At 50.4% G+C, this 21919-nt stretch overlaps 1 protein-coding gene across 1 annotated transcript; it reads left to right on the top strand.

The window, feature by feature from the left end:
- Window positions 1–74: 74 nt before the first annotated feature.
- Window positions 75–21675, top strand: NPHS1 (NPHS1 adhesion molecule, nephrin). The gene is made up of 29 exons (XM_047791044.1): window positions 75–132; window positions 492–707; window positions 784–906; window positions 1105–1233; window positions 1762–1843; window positions 2235–2338; window positions 2513–2640; window positions 2731–2902; window positions 3087–3244; window positions 3518–3662; window positions 3765–3892; window positions 5590–5776; window positions 5974–6103; window positions 6252–6424; window positions 6881–7021; window positions 7111–7251; window positions 7746–7867; window positions 8789–8960; window positions 9055–9211; window positions 9305–9456; window positions 11843–11954; window positions 12041–12222; window positions 14358–14414; window positions 17432–17551; window positions 17692–17716; window positions 17824–17899; window positions 18058–18151; window positions 18248–18354; window positions 21287–21675. Exons 1-29 carry the CDS (start codon window positions 75–77, stop codon window positions 21416–21418), a joined length of 3723 nt encoding a protein of 1240 aa, XP_047647000.1. The 3' UTR covers window positions 21419–21675.
- Window positions 21676–21919: the final 244 nt, after the last annotated feature.

The raw sequence follows: 21919 nt of genomic DNA, 5'->3' as shown, positions 1-21919 counted from the left end.
AGAGAGACCCAGAGGAAGCCAGCGGCGGACCCCGGAGGTGGGCCATGGGCGCTGCAGGAACCACAGGCACTGGGATGGCCCTGAGGGTCCCCATCAGGGCTCTGCTGCTCCTCATGGGGCTGTTGACCCAAGGTGAGTGGGATCCTGACCCTCATCCCACCCACATTCTCCAGACCCTCTGCCTTCTTCTTCTTCTTCTTTTTTTTTTTTTTTGTCTTTTTGGGGCTGCACCTATGGCATGTGGAGGTTCCCAGGCTAGGAGTCGAATCAGAGCTGTAGCTGCCAGCCTACACCACAGCCACAGCAACATGGGATCCGAGCTGCATCTGTGACCTACACCACAGCTCACAGCAATGCCGGATCCTTAACCCACTGAGTGAGGCCAGGGATCGAACCTGAAACCTCATGGTTCCTGGTTGGATTCGTTAACCACTGAGCCATGATGGGAACTCCCTCTCTGCCTTCTTCTATCCACACCTCTCTGTCACCAGGCCTGGCCCAGGTGCTGGTCCCTGCTGCAGCCCCCCGAGGCTTCTGGGCTCTGCCTGAAAACTTGACGGTGGTGGAGGGGGCCGCTGCTGAGCTGCGGTGTGGGGTCAGCGCCCCTGGCAGTGCGGTGCAATGGGCCAAAGGTGGGCTGCTCCTAGGCCCTGATCCTAGGATCCCCAGTTTCCCACGGTACCACCTGGAAGGGGACCCTACTAAAGGTAAGGAACCAGAGCCTGAGATCCTGGGCCACCAGCAGAGGCTGACTGTGGCCCTGACCTTGAGTTCTACCTGCAGGTGAATTCCACCTGCATATTGAAGCCTGTGACCTCAGCGACGATGCAGAGTATGAATGCCAGGTCAGCCGCTCAGAGACAGGCCCTGAGCTCGTGTCACCCAGAGTGATCCTCTCCGTCCTGGGTATGGGTGAGAGACCCCCAGGACCCATGAGTCTGCAATTCCACCCTCGCCTGCTCCAGGGCCCAGGAGGCCAAGTTCCCAGAACCCCCTTCCTCAGACCCAGGGTTCAGAACCCATTTCATGAGCAATGTGACTTCAAGCCCAAATCCTCTTATTCTTCTGGCTTGTTCCAGCTTACCCCAGGCCCTTTCTCACCAGTGCCCCCCAAGGTGCTTCAGCTGACCCCCGAGGCAGGGAGCACGGTCACGTGGGTAGCTGGGCAGGAGTATGAAGTCAGCTGTGTTTCTGGGGATGCAAAGCCCGCACCTGACATCACCTTTCTCCGCAGTGAGTGTGGGTGAAATGGTGGGGGCAGTGTGTGAAGCCCCTGTAGTGGGAAGGGGGTGGGTCCCTGCCCAAGGTCCTCCTAGGGGCCCCAGGAGATGGGATGCAGGAGCAGTCTTGGGGAGATGCTGAGGCCAGTGGGGGACCCAGGGGATGGGAGGGCACATCCAGGGAAAGGTACTGAGGACTTCTTGGGACTACTGGGGTGGGACTCAGGGAAGAGGCTGAGACTCCAGACAGAGGTATGGATGTCTTGTTGGCATAGAAACGAGAAGCTGAGATAATGGGGTGGGTGATACAACCTGGCCTGGAGGGGAGGGGCAGGGAGGGGAGAGAGGAGACCCAGGACCCAGCCCTGAGGACTCAAGGATTCAGGGAGACTCAAATGTTTGGAGGGAATGGAGCTAGTGCTTTTCCTCCAGAACCAGGAGGGAGGGGGTCGCGTGTCCACCTGAGGACCTCCAGGCCATGGTCCCCTGGATCTACTTCGGGGGGAACCTAGCACCCCTCTAGACTTCTTGTTACCCCAAGGTGGACAAACAATTTCTGACATCTCTGCTAATGTGAATGAGGGGTCGCAGGAGAAGCTCTTCATCACCAAGGCCACGGCCAGGTATGGAAGTTGGGGTGTCCCCCCTAAGCCTGACCCCCCCAAATCTCACCACGAAAACCCCATCGCCCAGGGATTCAGGCATGGAATCTTGGGTGAGGTATGAATGACTGTGACCCAGTTCTTCACCTTGACATTCTCAAATATCTCCATGGGAGCCTCAGTTCCAGAGTAGCAAGTGTCAAGCACCAAGTATCAGAGATTTTGGCTGGGCGTGGGCCTCTGGGACCTCGATCCTCACTACTGACCCCCAAATCTCTTCCATGGAACTCTAGATCTTAAACAAAATCAGCCTAGAGACTTAGACCAAGTGTGGGGAACTGGGGTCCTCAGCCCTTCACTCTGACTCCCCAAATTTCAAACAATGACTCTGAACCCCAACTTCCCACCCCAGGGTGACACCCCAGAGTTCGGATAATGGGCAGTTACTGGTGTGTGAGGGATCCAGCCCAGCTTTGGACACCCCTATCAAGGTGTCGGTCACCATGAATGTTCTGTGTAAGTGGGGAACTGAGTCAGCTGTTGGCTCTGGGGAGCAGGAATTGAGGGGCCTGGGGAAGGACAGGGGGGCTCAGGCTCTCAAAACAAACACGGGCATCTAGAGGCAGGTTGTGGGGGCCTTGAAAGAATGGATGAGCTCTCCAGGCCCACTGAGTGATGGCTGCTCCCCAGTCCCCCCAGGACCCCCTGTCATTGAGTGGCCAGGCCTGGATGAAGGGCATGTGCGGGCAGGGCAGAACTTGGAGCTGCTGTGCATGGCCCGAGGGGGGAACCCGCCAGCCACACTGCAGTGGCTGAAGGTGAGGACAGAGGCAGGCATGGGGGAGGGGGGACAAGGGCGGGGGTCAGGAGCTGGTCCTCAGCTGGCCCAGTCCTGTCCTTCGCTCCAGAATGGCCAGCCCGTGTCCACACCGTGGGGCACCGAGCATGCTCAGGTGGTGGCCCGCAGCATGTTAGTGATGATTGTGCGGCCGGAAGACCATGGGGCGAGGCTCAGCTGTGAGGCCCAAAACAGCGTGTCTACAGGGATCCAGGAACGCGGGGTCACGCTGCAGGTCACCTGTGAGTCCCGGTGCCAGCTGCCCATCTGTCAGTCTGTGCCCCAGAGAACCATCTGTTTGTGCCCCCCCTCACGCCCATCTGATGCCAAAGACCTTGTCATCTGACCCCAGTCTCCTGTCTGTCTGGGCTGATCTGCGAGCTGTCCCACCCATCGTGCCTGTCCTCTGTCCCCTCATCCCTGCAGTTCCCCCCAGTGCCATTACCATCCTGGGATCTGCCTCCCAGTCTGAGAACAAGAACATGACGCTCTCCTGCATCACCAAGTCCAGTCGCCCACGGGTCCTGCTGCGATGGTGGCTGGGCTGGCGGCAGCTGCAGCCCACAGAGGAGACGGTCATGGATGTGAGGAGTTGGGGGCGGGACCTGGGCAGGCTCCTGGGCCTGAGGGAGGAGGGCGCTGAGGGCACAAGGCCTGGATCTGGGAGAGGAGGGGTCTGGCAGCTTGCATGCCTTAGTCCCTGGGGAGCATGGGCCTCCCTGGGGCCTCCCGGATCTAACAGAGCGGAGGGTGGAGATGATCCATGTGTCCCTTCTGGGGTCTGGGATGCACTCGGGTCACTGGTACCAGGGGTGGGGGTGCCTTAGTCCCCAAGTCTGAAGCTCGCTTCCTGCCAGGGCCTGCATGGCGGCCACATCTCCATGTCTAACCTGACATTCCTGGCGCGAAGGGAGGACAATGGTCTGACCCTCACGTGTGAGGCCTTTAGTGAGGCCTTCGCCAAGGAGACCTTCAAGAAGTCGCTCACCCTGAATGTGAAATGTGAGCCTCCACCTTTGTCTGGGGGTGCCCCTTGCCTCAGAGACCCCCACCCTCAGGTCCCAGCCCAGAGAGAAAAGCCACTCTTTCTGGATCTCCCCACAGATCCTGCCCAGAAGCTGTGGATCGAGGGCCCCCCAGAAGGGCAGCGCCGCCTCCGGGCTGGGACCCGAGTGAAGCTAGTGTGTTTGGCCATTGGAGGCAACCCAGACCCTTCGCTCACCTGGTACAAGGTTAGTGCCCAGCAAGGGTTGTGGGGTGGCCAGGAATGTGGGGGGGGGGGAGGCGGGGGATGAAGGCCCTGCTTGTCCCCCAGAGTCTTGAGAAATCTTGGAAAACCTGAGTTTCTTGAAAAATACTGGAAGAGTTCCTGTTGTGGCTCAGTGGGTTAAGAACCTGACATAGAGTCAGTGAGGGTGCAGGCTGGATCCCTGGCCTTGCTCGGTGAAAGAGCCAGCATTGCTGCAAGCTGTGGCAGAGGTCATTGACGAGGCTCGGATCTGGTGTTGCCGTGGCTGTGACATAAGCCTGCAGCTGCAGCTCTGGTGTGGCTGTAAAAAGAAAAGGAAAGAAAGAAAGAAAGAAAAATGCTGGAGATTTTGAGTTTTTCCAGGGAATTGGAAAAGACAAATGCCATGAGAATTAGGTGAAAACTTAGGAAAACTGAGGAAATCCTGAAAAAGCAGTGAGAATTGTAGAACAAAAGAAGGAGTTCTAGATCAGGACTGGGGATTCTAGAGAAAAGGCAATTGATTTCATTAAAATTAAAGGAAATCCTGGTGAAATCTTGGAATTCAGGAGAAATAGCAGAAATTTTAGGGAAAGATTAAGATTTCCAGGAATAAAAACAATGGTGGGCAAAGGATAGAATTTTGGGGAAAGACTAGTAACTCCACAGAAAATGTGATAATCCATTAATATTAAATTGAATTTTGGGGGATTTGGGGTAAGATAATGAAAGTGCATTAAAATTTTAAAATTCTGACAGCATTCTGGGAGCATCTTGGGAAATTAGGAATCCAGTGAAAATTGTGAGGGAAAGACTAGGAATTACGGGAATGAAATTGAATCCCATTTAATTGGATGGAATTCTGGGGAAATGCCAAGAATTGGGACAATACAAAGGATTCTAGTAAAAGACCAGTGTAATACGAGAATATTGAGAAAGGATTCAGAAATTGGTGACGAGGACTTCCCATTGTGGCTCAGCGGAAACGAATCTGACTAGCATCCATGAGGACACAAGTTCGATCCCTGGCTCCGCTCAGTGGGTTAAGGATCTGGCCTTGCTGTGAGCTGTGGTGTAGGGCACAGACACAGCTCCAATTCGACCCCTAGCCTGGATGTCTCCATATGCCACTGGTGAGGCCCTAAAAAGCAATAATAATAATAATAATAATAAAATCGGTGACCAGACAATGGAATTAAGGGAAAGAGCAAAGGAAAATCTATGCGGAAAGTGGGGATTTTAAGAAAAAGAACCAAGGATAGAAAAAGAAAGAAAGAAAGAAAGAATTCTGGGAAGGGTTTGGGAATTCCAAGGGAGTTTCCTGGCGTAGGATGTTGGTAAATACAGCTGGAATGAATTTTGAGGAGTGGGGCTGAGGGGCGGCAGAGGGCGCCGGTAGATGCAGGCCTCCCTAGCGCAGACGAGGCGGTGGGGGGGAGAGGGGGAGGCGTGGAACCGGCGGTGGGATCAGACAGCAAAATCTCAGGGTTCTGGGGGCGCAGCAGGCAGGAGGGATTTCGGGTGGGGTGTGTTCAATTCCCGGCCGCATTCCTCTACCCCAGCTGGTGCCCCGGAAGGGGGCGCCTTTGCCTCGTCACGCAAAGGCTTTATCTGGGCTGGCGACAGCCAATCCAATGCGGGCGTCTCGGGGCGGGGAAAGGCTGGGCTACACGCGGTCTCCCACTCCTTCTCGGCGCTCAGGACTCGCGCACGGTGACGGAGCCGCGGCAGGCCCAGGAGCCACGGCGGGTGCAGCTGGGAGGTCTGGAGAAGTCCGGGAGCACCTTCTCCCGAGAGCTCGTGCTGGTCACGGGTCCGTCGGACAACCAGGCCAAGTTCACCTGCAAAGCCGGCCAGCTCAGCGCGTCCATGCAGCTTGTGATTCAGTGTGAGGGGGCGCATGGCGCGCCTGGGAGGGATGGCTTCGCAGCGGCGGGGAACCGAGTCAGTGCTGGAGGTGGGGGCAGGGGTGTGTGTGGCTGCGGGGTGAGGATGGATGCCTTAGACTCCAGGCTCCCACCAGGCGGAAGCAGGCCGAGCCTCCGCCTCACCTCTGGGCCTTGCTCCTTCCATGGGTTCTCCAAGTCCCGCCAACTAACGTGACGATCCTGGCCAACGCGTCGGCGCTGCGCCCCGGGGATGCCTTAAACTTGACGTGCATCAGCGTTAGCAGCAACCCTCCGGTTAACTTGTCTTGGGACAAGGAGGGGGAGAGGTGAGTGGCCCCGTCCCTCCCCGCTTCTGGTCACGCTCCTCAACAGGCATGTTCCCCCCCATCCCCCCCGCCGCCACACACACACCTGCTGTCCTGTGCTGTCCTGTCCAGGCTCTAGCTCTGGTCCCACTTCCTGTTTGGTCCACAGGCTGGAAGGTGTGGCCGGCGCACCCCGGAGTGCTCCATTCAAAGGCTCCTCTGCTGCCAGGAGCCTCCTTCTGAGAATGTCGTCCCGCGACCACGGCCACCGCGTGACCTGCCGCGCCCACAGCACGGAGCTACAGGAAACCGTGAGCGCCTTCTACCGCCTCAATGTGCTGTGTATGTGCGCCGGCCGGACACCCTCCTTGATTCCCTCCTCGCTCTATACTATCTTCACCTTGACCCTGTCTTTGACTTCCATTCTAAACCTTGGAACTTTCCCGACTTTTATCCTTGACACCTGATCCTGCCTCAATCAGCTCCTATCCTGTCCAACCTCCATCTTGCCTTTTGTCCTCTACCCCAACTCCTGACCATGGCCCCCAACCCAAACCCTCTTTCTATCCTTAAATCTGACTCTGGCTTCTACGCTTTCCCTGAATTCGATCCTAACCTTGATCCTGCACCTAATCCCAGATCTCAGCTCTGACCTTAATTGCCGAACTTTACTACTTTGTCCACAACATTAAAATCTACTTTTAATCTCGACCTTAACCCTTTATAGCTGCACCTGATCTCAAATCCACCCTGAACCTTAACAATCCTGACTTCCATCCATTGGTGCCTCTTCCACAGACCCTCCAGAGTTCCTGGGCGAGCAGGTGCTTGTGGTGACCGCGGTGGAGCGGGGGGAGGCACTGCTGCCGGTGTCCGTGTCTGCCAACCCTGCCCCAGAGGCCTTCAACTGGACCTTCCGTGGCTACCGCCTCAGCCCAGGTGAAGGGAGGGGAGGTGGAGAGAGGTGCAGGTCTCCAAGACTCTGGGACAGGAGGGTCTGGCAGACCCCTCACCCTGACTTCCCCCAGCTGGTGGCCCCCGGCATCGTATCCTGTCTGGTGGCGCTCTGCAGCTGTGGAATGTGACCCGCGCTGACGATGGCCTCTATCAGCTGCACTGCCAGAACTCAGAGGGCACCGCGGAAGCGCTTGTGAGGCTGGATGTACACTGTGAGCCCCCTCATCACCCTAGGAACTAGGGAGCTCCGCCCACCATGGAAACCACACCTACCCAGGGAATAGTACCCTATGTGGAGTTTCCTCATTGTGGAAGCTCCGCCCACCCAGGGGTAGTCACCCATCCTTGAAGCCTCCCACTCTGCGAGTTCCCACTGTAATTGAGCCACGCCCACTTTAGGAAATTTGTCTACTAGAGAGACCCTATGTAGAATCTCTGCCCACCTACTTCCACCAGGGAGCCAAGCCCACTGTGGAAACCCCACCTCCATACAATTCTGGAAGTCCACTAGACCTACTCTTGTCACCACAGTGGAACAGTAGAGGGTGAAGACAACCTCACTAACCCTGAGAACTTTACTCAAAAGGCAGATGTTGTCACACCCATAACTCCCGAGTACTTCTAAGACACCTCTCCCACCTGGGGCCCTCTTCCACCACGGCCCATCTGGGCCCCAGTACCTTCCCCAAGCTCCTGCCTTCTCTAGATGCTCCCATCATCCGAAATCTCCAAGACCCTACTGAGGTGAACATTGGGGGTTCTGTGGACATAGTCTGCACTGTTGAAGCCAATCCTATCCTTCCAGGGATGTTCAGCTGGGAAAGGCTGGTGAGGACCAACTTTGGCAAATGAAAGTGGGGGCTGGGGAATGTTATTTCTTGACTATGAGCTCCTTGGGAGAAGGGGTCAACACCTACATGACCTATATGACCCTGTAAAACTATGTATTTGTGGCATGCTCCAAGAACTGTTGAATGGCAGATAGATGAATGGATGTGGGAATGGATAACCAGGTGAGTGAGTGGGCAGGTAGATGGATATATAGATGGATAGGTAGATGGGTGGATAAACAGGTGGATAGATGAATGAGTGGATTGAAGAGCAGACAGAGAAATGAATACTTGGATGAATGGATCAATCAGTGGGCAACTGGATAATTGAATGAATGAAATGAGTAGATAAATGGGTTAGATTTGCGAGTATATGATAGATAGATATGACATCAGTGGAAAGATGTCTGTGGAAGGATAATGGATGAATGGATGGATGGATGGGTGCATAGGTCAGTGGAGAGATGGAGAGAAGCATATATAGGTAGCTAGATGAGTTGATGTATACATGCATATATTTATTAGTTCTTGCATGTGCTAGTGAATAGCTGATGTGGATGACAATGGTTTGAAGGGAGACAAATGGTTTAATGAATGAATGCGTGAACGGATGAATGGATGGAAGGAGAGTTTGATGGATGGATGGGTAAATGGATGAACTGATGGACAGATGGATGGTTAAATGGATGGGTCGGTGGGTAGATGATTCCAAGTATGAATGGTTGCATAAACGGATGAGTAAGTAGCTAGATGGATCTGTGGGTGACCAAATGAATGGTGGGTGACGGGGGGGGGGGAAATTTTCTTTGCTAGCGAGTGTGATTGTGACTGAGAGGATGAGGCCACAGATGGGACCCAGTTTGGGGGATAATGGAGCAGGGCAGACTAGGGGGCCATTTCCTGAGTCCTGGGCTCCTAGGGAGAAGAGGAGGAGGACCAGAGCCTGGAAGACATGGAGAAGGTGTCAGAAGGATCCACGGGACGTCTTCGAATTCACCATGCCAAGTTGAGCCAGGCTGGTGCTTACCAGTGCATTGTGGACAATGGGGTGGCACCTCCAGCCCGAGGGCTGGTCCGTCTTGTCGTCAGATGTGAGTAACACCAAAGCCCTGACTTCAAGGCCTGCCACTAAGTGCACATATCATGTCCTTCCATATACCTCATGTTGACTTCCAACCCCTCTAGTTGCCCCCCATGTGGAGCATCCCACTCCCCTAACCAAGGTGGCTGCCGCCGGAGACAGCACTAGTTCTGCCACTCTCCACTGTCGTGCCCGAGGTGTCCCCAATATTGTCTTCACTTGGACCAAAAATGGGGTCCCTCTGGATCTCCAGGATCCCAGGTGAGCCCAGGCCCAGCCAGGTAACTCCAGCCCTCATCTTGATCCCCTAGCCCCGGTCATCCTCCCTGAGTTCCTGCCACACCTCCTCTCCAGGTATACGGAGCACACATACCACCAGGGTGGCATCCACAGCAGTCTTCTGACCATTGCCAATGTGTCTGCAGCCCAGGATTATGCCCTCTTCACGTGCACAGCCACCAACCCCCTCGGCTCAGACCATACCAACATTCAACTCGTCAGCATCAGTATGTTGGGAGGATGCTATGAGGGTATCGGGAGGGTGCTCCCTCGGTCAGTCCCCAAGTCTCTCTCGCTCTCTCTTTTTTTGCTGTTGTTGTTATTGCTTTTAAGGCCGCATCTGCAGCATATGGAAGTTCCCAGGCTAGGGGTGGAATTGGAGCTGCAGCTGCCGGCCTACACCACAGCCATAGCAACATGGGATCCGAGCTGCATTTGCAACCTCCATCACAGCTCACAGCAACGCCGGATCCCCTACCCTCTGAGTGAGGCCAGGGATTGAACCCAAAACCTCATGGATACTAGTCGGATTTCATTTCCACTGTGCTACAACAGGAAGGCCAATCCCCAAGTCTCTGGTTGCTCCTAGGGTGGCAGTGTTCCTGAAACCTGAGTTTCATAAATGGGTTTATGAATGAAGACGGAGTTTTTGCCTGCCCTGAAAATCCAAAAGGAGATTGGATTTTTAGGGAAGCCCACAACAAAGGGGAAAAAAGAGACAGTTTCTCTCTCTCTGTCTCTCTCTCTCTTTTTTTTTTTTGCCTCACCCATGGCATTTGGAAGTTCCTAAGCCAGGGGTTGAACCCTTGCCAAGCAGTGATCCAAGCTGCTGCAGTGACAATGCCAGATCCTCTGCCCGCTGCTCTACCAGAGGACTCCAAAGACAGGGCTCTTACTGGCTCAAGTAACTGAAAAGTAGATTTTCAGGAGTTGCTGGGTCTAGATTCAGCTGACATCTCTCAGGACTGCTTTTCTCTGTGTTGGCTTTATTGTAAGGCTTCTCATAGTGGTCTGTTGGCATTCCCAGGGGAAGTGAATCTTTTTTCTTCCTATCAGTGGTATGAAAGTACTAGAAGTAAGATCCATTGGCTCCACTTGCCTCCCAGCCCATCCCTGAACCAATCAGGTGGTGAGGGGAAGGCAGTGCTCTCATTGGACAGACCTGGTCATGTGTTCATTCTACCAGAAAGGGAGTCACTTCCCATCGGAAGCATGTGGGCGAGTGGCCCTCCCAAGTCTATTCAGGCTTCTGTAACTAGAAGAAATGAGGGGAATGGATACGAGAGAGATACAAAAACTCACTACAAGAAATTCTCTTTGTGGCTCAGTGGGTTAAGAAAACCTGACAGAGTGTCCATGAGGATTCAGGTTCGATCCCTGGCCTCACTCAGTGGGTTAAGGATCGGCATTGCCACAAGGCGTGGCATAGGTCACAGATGTGACTCAGATCTGGCATTGCCGTGGCTGTGGCTGTGGCCAGCAGCTGCAGCTCCAGTTCAACCCCTGGTCCTGGAACTTCCATATGCCACAGGTGCAGCAATAAAAAAAAAAAAAAAATCCTGTACAAGAAATGAATATTATACAGCCAATTCTTATTCTTTGTGGGATCTGTATTTGCAAATTTGCCTACTTGCTAAAATTTACTGGAAACCTCCAAATCAATACTCATGCTGCTTTCTCAGACATTCAGCAAACTGTACAGAGTGGGTAAAAAATCTGAGTCACCCAGTGAGCACATTCTCAACTGAAGTGGAGCAAGTCGACACTTTGCCTTCTTACGACTCTCATATTGTAAATGTGTCCTTTTTGTGGTCTATTTAATACCGCATTTTTTGCAATTTTGTGCTTTTTTTGTGAGTGATTTTGCCATGTATTTGCTGCATAAGATTTTGCTATATAACCTAAAGTGCTGTCCGGTGTTTCTGAGCTCAAGAAGGCTGTGATGTGCTGTTTGGAGAAAATGCTTGTGTTGGATGAGCTTCGTTCAGGTGTGTGTTATAGCACTGTTGGCTGTGAGTTCACCATTAATGAATCAACAGGATATATTTATTTTTATTTTTTTACTTTTTTTTTGCCTTTTCTAGGGCTGCTCTCATGGCATCTGGAGGTTCTCAGGCTAGGAGTCTAATCGGAGCTGCAGCTGCCATCCTACACCACAGCCATAGCAGTGCGGGATCCAAGCCGAGTCTGCAATCTATACCACAGCTCACGACAATGCCAGATCCTTAACCCACTGAGCAAGACCAGGGATCAAACCCACAGCCTCATGGTTCCTAGTCGGATTTGTTAACCACTGAGCCACAACGGGAACTCCCTCAACAGGATATATTTAATAAGGTGTCTTTAAACAGAAACACACATAAAATATGATCATGTATTTATTGTGATGAAAATATGACTAGAGGCTTGCAGGAATCTAAGCCTGCATTTCCCCTAGAAGCAATGGTTTGGTATTTGCAAATTGCATGTTCATGGTGACTTTACAGAATATGACCGCCAGGAATATTGAGAATCAACTTTATATTTAAAAATCATGCTGAGGAAAAATCTGGTAGGAATCTTCCAGAATTCTTCTGTATCCTCTGACTATCTCCCCCATCCTTTACCTCAAAGGCCGCCCTGATCCACCATCCGGATTGAAGGTCTTAAGCATGACCCCGTACTCAGTGGGGCTGGAATGGACGCCTGGCTTTGATGGGGGCTTGCCACAGAGTTTCCAAATCAGGTGGGTCCCTGTCATGGCAAGAAGGGGTGACAGCCAGTAGCAGTGGCAAGGCACCTCTCTGAATCCCTGTCCTCCATTTCATGCAGGTATGAGGCTCTGGAGACTCCAGGGTTCCTCTACACAGATGTCCTACCACCCCAGGCCACCACCTTCATGCTGACTGGGCTGCAACCTTCTACACGATACAGGGTCTGGGTGCTGGCCCGCAATGCCCTAGGGGACAGTGGACTTGCCGTCAAAGGGTCCCAGATCTCTGTCACCACCCCAGGTGCGAAGGGACTTTTTTTTTTTTTTTTTGCTATTTCTTTGGGCCGCTCCCACAGCATATGGAGGTTCCCAGGCTAGGGGTCGAATTGGAGCTGTAGCCACCGGCCTATGCCAGAGCCACAGCAACGCGGGATCCAAGCCGTGTCTGCAACCTACACCACAGCTCATGGCAACGCCGGATCCTTAACCCACTGAGCAAGGGCAGGGACCGAACCCGCAACCTCATGGTTCCTAGTCGGATTCGTTAACCACTGCGCCACGACGGGAACTCCCGAAGGGACATTTTTGAGCAGGTTGCAGAATTCCTCGGAGGACTTAATAGTGTGGTCTAGTGAAATTGATGTTTATATTCTCTTTTTACAGATGGAGAAACTGAGGCCCAAAAAGGTTAAGCAAATTGTCAAAGCTCACACAGACAGAAGGAGATGCAAATGAGACTTAAAGTCAGGCTGATTAACTCCAGAGATTAGTTTTTAGCTACTAAACTGTACTGTCTGAATGTGATTAATGACATAATGAAGTTAGAAGAGAGTTTGTATTGAATGAAAATGAGAACATGTGAAAATTGTAAGGTGCAGCTAAAGCAGTGCTTAGCAAGAAATTTATAGCATTAAGTGCACATATTAGATTTCTTTTTATTTTTTATTTATTTTTAAAAATTTTTTTTTTTTTGGTCTTTTTGCTATTTCATGGGCCACTTTCGTGGAATATGGAGGTTCCCAGGCTAGGGGTCGAATCGGAGCTATAGCTGCCAGCCTATGCCAGAGCCACAGCAACGCAGGATCCGAGCCACGTCTGCGACCTACACCACAGCTCACGGCAACACCGGATCGTTAACCCACTGAGCAAGGGCAGGGATTGAACCCACAACCTCATCATTCCTAGTCGGATTCGTTAACCACTGCGCAACGACGGGAACTCCAGATTTCTTTTTAAAGTCTTCTAATTGACTCTCAGTTTCCAGCTTAAGAAACTAGAAAAAGGACAAATTAAACCCAAAGTAGACAGAAGGAAGGAAAGAATAAAGAGCAGAAGTTGATGAACTAGGAAAAAGAAAAACAATAACGAAAAATCAATGAAACCAAAAGCTGCTTCTTTGAGAAGATCAGTAACATTTATAAAGCTAATCAAGGCAAAAAAGAGAGAAGACACAACTTAACCAATATCAGGAATACAAAAGGAGACATTACTACTGATCCTACAGACATTAAGGGGAAATTAGGATGTTTTATAAACAACCTTATATCAATACAATCAGCAACTTCGATGAAATGGATACCTTCCTTGAATATGACTTAGAACATTTTGACTCTGGTAGACATGACAGTTTAGTGGCTAATCACACATAGCCCAGATCAGACAAGCTTGGGCTCCAGTCCCAGTTTTGCAACTTCCTAATTGTGAGAGTTTAGGCAACTTACTTAAGATTCAGTAAAATCTTTGTGCCTCAGTCTCTAAAGATAAGGTATATCTCCAATTTCTGTAGCTCAGTTTCTGAAAGTAAGATCTTAGACAGTTGTGAATGCTGAATAAATGAATATATGTAAAGTGCTTAGACCAGGGCCCTGTACAGAGTAAGTGCTATGTAGATGCTAATTTAAAGACATGCCCCCCACTCACACTCTGTTTAATTCGCTCCATGAAAACTCTCTTCTCCTGTCTTTCCCTTCCTGACAGAGCAGCCTTTTTCCTCATGGAAGTAAGGACTCATTCCCATCCTTATAATCTTCCCTCCTCTCTCCTTTCCACCTCTACTCCAGTTTTCCCTTTAAGCAGTAATGCATAGTACCTCCCTGGCTCTAGAACTTATGCCTCTATTAAAACATCCTGAGACCCCAGCATCTTTTTTGATTATGCCCCCACATTGACAATTCAGGTTCTAAGGGCCTTCCACACCATAAAGCCCTCAAGAATAATTTTTAAAATTATTTTTTAGCATGAGAATGGCTTAATATTAATAGTATTGCCGTTATCATCAGCAATTTCCAATTCTCTTTGAACTATTCCTAAGCAATTATACATTAGTTCCCATGAGTCTCAAAATGGGTTGAGAAGCTTAATGGGAGCCTGAGAAATATTTAAGGCTTATCCCAGTTTGTTGGTATTAATTTGCAATCTCTATTATCTACCTCCCAGGTTTACAGGAACCTTCTGGAGAACCCGACTACCAGTCGCCCACAGAGCAGCCTGCAGGCAAGTCCCCAGTCCCTGAACACCGCTCTACCCCGAAAAAAACGTTCTGGTCTCTAACACCACTCCCTTTACTTCGTAGCCATAGCCCCTTAAGACTTCGCTCTGCCCTGTAGGTCCTCACCCATATCCTTAGCTCTCCCTCTTGCCTGGATGTGATAACTTTTCTCTCTTTTTAGTTCAGTTTAATTTTCTTTTTTTTTTTTTTCCGTCTTTTCCAGGGCCACACCCAAGGCATGTGGAGGTTCCCAGGCTAGGGGTCTAATCAGAGCCCTATGCAATAGCTGCCAGCCTATGCAATAGCCACAGCAACACAGGATCTGAGCCGTGTCTGTGACCTACACCACAGCTCACAGCAATGCCGGATCCTTCACCCACTGAGCGAGGCCAGGGATCAAACCCACAACCTCATTGTTCCTAGTCGGATTCGTTAACCACTGAGCCACGATGGAAACTCAAGTTTAATTTTCTTCACGGCCACACTTGTGGCATATGGAAGTTCCTTGGCCAGGGATCAAATCAGAGCTGCAGCTGTGACCTACATCACAGCCACGGCAACACTGGATCCAAGCTGCATCGGCAACCTATGCCAAAACTTGCAGCAACACTGGATCCCTAACCCACTGAGTGAGGCCGGGGATCAAACCCGAATTCTCATGGATGCTGGTTGGGTTCTTAACTTGCTGAGTCACAACAGGAACTCCTGATTCAGTTTAATTTTGAAAGAACTGGCTGACTCCATGCTCTGTGCAGAGCCTGTGTCAGTTGCCTTTTGCTGCATAAGAAACCACCCAGAACGTGGGCACTTATCTCAACAAACATTATTCCTCATGAGTCTATGAGGGACTGAAGAGTTCTGGCCCAGGCTACTGACAGCCAGCACCTCCAATGGGACTGGTTGGTCTAGGACGGTCCCCCTCCTCACATGTCTGACAGTCTGGCTCTTGGTTGGGACAGTGGAGATCACTGGGCCACCTGTGTCTCCTTGACTTGTTCACATGGTGGAGGTGGTCACGGGAGTCCTGAGAGCAGCAAGAGAGGGCAAACTCCATTTACAGGCACATGTCAAGCTTCTGAGACTGTCACATTTGCAACTGTCTCGTTGGCTAAAGCAAGTGACGTGCTCAGCTCAGAGTGGAAGGGGAAAATTCGAGAATATGGATACAGGGAGAGAATTATGATCATGTTGCAAATAATCCCCTTTAGCGCCTGAGAAGGTGGCAAGTGACAGAAATTCACTGTTGTTGGCGATAAAAAGAATTGCTTGGCTAATGAAATTGAAAACTCCAGGAGTAGCTAGTTTCAGGTGGTCCAAAAATTCCCCAGGAATCTAGTTCTCACTCTCTCAACCTGGCCTTTAACTCTGATGACTTCCTTCTCAGGTTCTTTCCTTAAAACAGCAAAGAGGAGTTCCCCTGCACTCAGGGGGTTAAGGATCCAGCGTGGTTCCTGCCGCAGCTTGAGCACGGGTTTTACCCCTGGCTGGGGAACTTCCACATGCCTTGCCCCCCCCCCCCCACCAAAAAAGACAAATAAATCCTCCCACACCTTCAGCTTTCATTCCACTCTTTTTTTTTTTTTTTTTCCCCCGGTCTGCTGTCACAGCGTACGGAAGTTCCCAAGCCAGGGATCAAATCCAAGACAGAGCTGTGACTTATGCCACAGCTGTGGCAACACCGGATTATTAACCCACTGCCCCACAGCAGGAAATCCTTGTTTCACTTCTCAACAGCTGGCAGAAGAGTGTCCCGAATGTTCTGGCAAAAATCTACCTTGAGTTAGAGTTCCCAGTGTGGCTCAGCGGGTTAGGAACCCACCTAGTATCCATGAGGATGTGGGTTCAATCCTTGGCTTCTCTCAGTGGATTAAGGATCCGGGGTTGCTACAAGTTTCGGTCTGATCCTTAACACAAGCTCGGATCCTGCGTTGCTGAGGCTGTGGTGTAGGCCGGCACCTGGGAACGTCCATATGCCGCGGTGCGGTCCTACAAAAAAAAAAAAAAAAAGCCTACCTTGGGTCAAATGCTAGGCTCTGAACTGAGCACTGTGGGAAGAGGTGAGTGGGTGCTCTTATTGGCCAGGCTAGAATAAGTATCCTGCAGGGAGTCCTGTGGAGCCATCCAGATGTGATTATTTCCTCAAAGGAAAATGAGTGCTGTTAAGAGAAGATGGAGAAATGGATGCTGACTAGATATATGTTTAGAGGAACTTAGTCTTGTCCTCAGGGGTATAGCAGAGGATTCTGATATTGTTTGTGCAAAGAGGAAGTCATTTGAGGAGTTCCCATCGTGGCTCAGTGGTTAACGAACCCGACTAGCATCCATGAGGACGCGGGTTTGATCCCTGGCCTCGTTCAGTGGGTGAAGGATCCAGTGTTGTTGTGAACTGTGGTGTAGGTTGCAGACGTGGCTTAGATCCTGCATGACTGTGGCTGTGGTGTAGGCTGGTGGCTACAGTTCCAATTAGACCCCTAGCCTGGGAACCTCCATATGCTGCAGATGTGGCCCTAAAAAAGCAAAAAAAAAAAAAAAAGGAAGTCATTCGAGATGGAGTTTGAAGGGAGAAGAGAAGTTTGCTTGAGAAGAAAGGATATTTAAAGACAGACATTTGACTATTTGAAGGCTTTGGCAATGTGGGCTTGCCTCAGTGATTCTGGAAACAGCCAGTGCTTTAGCTTGTGTGGCTAGAGGGTCCAATACCATTGTCTGTGGTTGGTGAGTAAGGCTGGAGACCTGGGAAGAGGCCAGATCACAGAAGGTCTTGAGTGCCCAGCTAAGGAGCTGAAGTCCTGCTTGAGTCTATACACAGGGCTCGGGCAAAGGTAGGGCCCACTGCTGATGGCTTGATCTGAGAAAGGCGCTACTCGCCCTGGGCTAGAAAGAGGGAATGGACATGGAAACACTTGCCCTGACCTAGAAGTAGGGCCTTGTTTGGTCAGGGGCAGGTTTTTTCCAGAGATCCCTAATTGAGGTCTAAAACCAATTATCTGAGGCTCACTAGGGGGTATCTCCCACCCCACAGGACCCTCAGGGCTGCCACTGCTGCCTATACTATTTGCTGTTGGGGGTCTTCTGCTGCTTTCTCATGCCTCCTGTGTCGGAGGGTTTCTCTGGCATCGGAGACTGAAGCGTCTTGCTGAAGGTGAGGAGAGGCCCTTCCCCTGCCGGGATGGAGCCTCAACAGTGATGGGAGCCCCTGCGGTTGCTGCACATTGAAGGTCTCCCCGGGCCAGATGGGCCCCAAGGGTGGCTCTCTGACCCCTTCTTCCCTCCTTTCCTCAGGCATCTCAGAGAAGACAGAGGCAGGGTAAGTGGGGATGTTGGTCTGTAAGGAGGACTCTGGGGAGGAGAGTCGAGGGTGACAGGTGTCTGAGGGTCAAGACCCAACTGCCCTCCATGCCTCCATCCTGGAAGGTCGGAGGAGGACCGAGTCAGGAATGAATACGAGGAGAGCCAGTGGACTGGAGACCGGGACACTCAAAGCTCCATGGTGAGTGGGGGTGGTCCTGACACCTCACTGACAGGAACTGAGAGTGACTAAAACACCACCTTTAGCTTTGGGTTCATCAGTACCCTTTCCAGGAATGATGGAGTCAGAGGAAGAAAAAGATTTTATCTGGGTTTTTTTTTGGGGGGGGGTGTTGACAGGTTAGCACAACAGATGTAGAGCCTTATTACCACTCGATGAAGGACTTCAGCCCGAAGCTACCCCCCACGCTGGAGGAAGTGTCTTATCCCCGAGGTGAGTGGCGGGCACATTGGAACTTCCCTCCGCTCATAGATGCCCCTGACATACACCTGACGTCCTGAGCATCCCCTCCTTCTGCTCCAACTCCAGGTCTTGAGGAGGAGGATGTGGCCTTCCCTGGGCACCTGTACGATGAAGTGGAGAGAGTGTATGCCCCATCCTGGGCCTGGGGACCCCTCTATGATGAGGTACAGATGGTAAGGAGAGTTGTATCAGCGGAAGTCTTTCCTGGCTAGTGCTAGAAACCCACCTCCTCCTGCTTGTATCAGTTAGGGTAAGCTAGCTGCTGTAACAAAGAAGCCTGGCCATAATCCAGTGGCCTAAATCAGGCAGTCTATATCTTTCTCAGAGGTGAGTGGTCCTGCTGCACATGGTTATTCTGGAGTCCAAGTTCTTTCTGTTGTGTTTCTCTGCTATCCTTAGTGAGTTGACCTAGTTTTCATGGTTAGGCCAGTTCACTGAGGTTTCAACAGGTGAGAAAGGGAAAAAGAGAATAGCCTGGTAGAGGCACAACCCTGACTTATGGTCCAGGCCCGGAAATGGTACATTCTGCTCTCATTCCACTGGTGAGAATACAGACATGGCCACACCTAACTGCAAAGGAGGCTGAGAAATCTAGTCCACTTGGCCGCTATGGGCCTTACTACATTCTATTACTGTGAAAGAAGGAAGGTATGTATTTGGTTGGATAATTAGCCATCTCCATTGTACTGGTTGAGCAGAGAGATATAAAGAAATAGTTTTTTGGCCCACTCAATTGAAAAGTCAAGGGATAGAATTGTCTTCAGGTCTATCCAGAGTTTCCTCTCTAAAGATGTCCCTAGCAAATCCAGGTTTGTATCCTATTAGATTAGAAAACTTCTAAGTAAGAGAATGCTTCTGCTTCTGCTTCTTTTTTGGTCTTTTTAGGGCCGCACCAGCGGCATATGGAGGTTCCCAGGCTAGGGGTCCAATCAGAGGTATAGCCGTCAGCCTACACCACAGCAACACCAGATCTGAGCCACATCTGTGACCTATACCACAGCTCATGGCAACAACGGATCCTTCACCCACTGAGTGAGGCCAGGGATCGAACTTGCATCCTCATGAATATTACTCAGGTTTGTTAACCACTGGCCACAACAGGAACTCCTTTTTCTTTTTTACAAAATTTCTTTTTCTCTTCTTTGTTTCCTTTTCTTCTTTCTTTCTCTTTCTTTCTTCCTTCCTTTCTTCCTTCCTTCCTTCCTTCCTTTGCTTTTTAGGGCTGCACTTGCAGCATATGGAAGTTCCCAGGCAAGGGGATGAATAGGAGCTGCAGCTGCCAGCCACAGCCACAGCCACAGAAATGCCAGATCCAAGCCGAGTCTGTGACCTACACCACAGCTCATGGCAATGCCGGATCCTTAAACCCACTGAGCGAGGCCAGGGATCAACCTGTATCCTCATGGAAACTAGTCAGGTTCATTGCTGCTGAGCCACAATGGCAACTCCTGAATGCCTCTTTTTCAATATTTCCAAAGCCTCAATGCAAACACCTATTTGTTTAGCTTGGCTCACATACTCATTGCTGAACCACTGAGGCAGGGAATAGAATATGCTAATTAGACAAGTCTGGATCAATGGGCCAGCCTCACTCAATCCACCAGACTGAGAGTGGAAGAGGGCTGGAGAGCCCAGAGGGAAGCGAAGATGGTGGCTGGACAGGCACCTTGACCACCAACTACGCCTCAACTATTGCCTCACAGTGAAGGAGGTGGGGGGCAGAACCCCTGACTTTCTGTGTGGCCTTGACTAATGCTCTGCCAACTGTGGGCCAAAGAGTACGCTCTGTAACTTAATTCCTGATGGGGCGCTGTTCTCCCCACCAGGGTGAAAAATACTATGCACACTGTCCAGGGTGCTGAACCACATCTGCCCTCTGAAGCACAGAGGCATTCTGCACACTTTTCCTGTAAAGAGCCAGAGAGTAAATATTTTGGGCTTTGCAGGACATACTGTCTTTCTCAAAACTACTCAACTCTGCCATAAAACAGCCATAGACAGTACGTAAGCAGACAATTGTGGCTAAGTCCTGATAAAACTTTATTTTTGAACACAAATTTGAATTTAATTTTCATAGGTCACAAGTTCTCCTTTTGATATTTTCCCAGCAGTTAAAAAAATGTAAAACTGTTCTTGGACAGTGCAGAAACATGTGGCCCATGGGCAAGTTTTCTCTAAAGTTTGCTGATCTAAATCAACTGTTTGTTGGGTGTTCTCTTTTGGTGCAGGGGGTTAAGGGTCCGGTGCTGTCACTGCAGTGGCTTGGGTTCAATCTCTAGCCTGAGAACTTCCACATGTGTGGCCTAAATAAATAAAAAAGCCATTTTCTCCCAAATCTAAGGTAAAGCACATCCCCAGTAAGGACCACCCTATATGGCCTTTTTTTTTTCTTCTTCTTCTTCTTCTATTTTGATGAGGAAATGTTTTGGACATTGACAAGTCTAACAGAGTCAAGACTCACATTCTACTCTTCCCATAGCTAATATTACACACTTTTAAAAGTTTCACATGTATGACATTCAAGTTAATTTTTTTTTTTTGGTCTTTTTGTCTTTTTGCCATTTCTTGGGTCGCTCACGAGGCATATGGAGGTCTAATCGGAGCTGTAGCCACCGGCCTACGCCAGAGCCACAGCAACGCGGATCCAAGCTGCATCTGTGACCTATACCACAGCTCACGGCAACACCAAATCCTTAACCCACTGAGCAAGGCCAGGGATCAAACCTGCAACCTCATGTTTCCTAGTTGGATTCATTAACCTCTGAGCCACGACGGGAACTCCTCAAGTTACTTTTTTGACAGGAAATCATGAGATAGCTTGGACTTGCTTTAAAATAATCCAGTTAGTGGGAGTGAGGCATGAGAAGAGAGAGACCTAGAGAAATCAAGATTGACCAAAGGTTGATATTGTTGAAACTCAGTGATGGGTTCATGGGAATTCATTGTAATCACTCTCTTCTCTGTCTATGTTGGAATTCTTCCATAAGTAGAAGTGAAAACATTTTTTTTTCTGTAAAGTTGAGCAGGAGAGTGTATCCCCCAGGGCTGCAAATGATGACCCACAGATCATCTGTCTATGGTTCTAATTCTGCTTCTGCTTGTCAGGGCCCCTATGACCTCCGCTGGCCTGAGGACAAGTCTGAGGATCCAAGAGGAATCTATGATCAGGTGGCAGGCGATCTGGACCCTACGGAACCTGACGCCCTACCCTTTGAACTGAGGGGACATCTGGTGTGAAATCTTGACACCCTTTTCCTACACCTGCAGGTCAGAATATTCCAATGGTCCTTTTTATGCCAGCCCAGGCTGAGCTTGTGATGTGAGCTCCAAAGGGACTGGGCTTTTTCAGGAGAGCACGTGTGTAAGTGACAGAAGAAGTTTTAATCTGATGTCAAAGTATAAACAAGGCTTCTCTTGGGATTGGCTTTAGAAACTAAACTTCTCCATAGAGACACAGTGAATTGTAAAAGACATCTCAATAACAAAAAGCTCATCTGAGGGTCTTTATGCTTTTTTTTTTTTCTCTCTCAGCCATGCCTTTGGCATGCAGAAGTTCCCAGGCCAGGGATCCAACCTGCGCCACAGCAGTGACCTGAGCCACGTCAGTGACAAGGCTGGATCCTTAACACCTAGGCCACCAGGGAACTCCTCCTCATTCTTTTTAAAGTAACATTTTCAAAAATGGGAAAAGATATGTTAAGAACTCAATTCATTTTGAGTTCAACTACATCTGAAATA

This window comes from Phacochoerus africanus, chromosome 8 (assembly GCF_016906955.1).
Source record: "Phacochoerus africanus isolate WHEZ1 chromosome 8, ROS_Pafr_v1, whole genome shotgun sequence".
In the NCBI taxonomy this organism is placed as follows: Eukaryota; Metazoa; Chordata; class Mammalia; order Artiodactyla; family Suidae; genus Phacochoerus; species Phacochoerus africanus.
This window is presented reverse-complemented; position numbering and strand designations above follow the sequence as displayed.

Excerpts from the sequence above, each read along its gene's own strand:
- NPHS1 (XM_047791044.1), top strand. The coding sequence starts at position 75 with ATGGCCCTGAGGGTCCCCATCAGGGCTCTGCTGCTCCTCATGGGGCTG. Across the intron at positions 2,903-3,086 it reads GGTCACGCTGCAGGTCACCT|TTCCCCCCAGTGCCATTACC; the intron begins GTGAGTCCCGGT and ends TCATCCCTGCAG. Across the intron at positions 7,252-7,745 it reads TGTGAGGCTGGATGTACACT|ATGCTCCCATCATCCGAAAT; the intron begins GTGAGCCCCCTC and ends TGCCTTCTCTAG.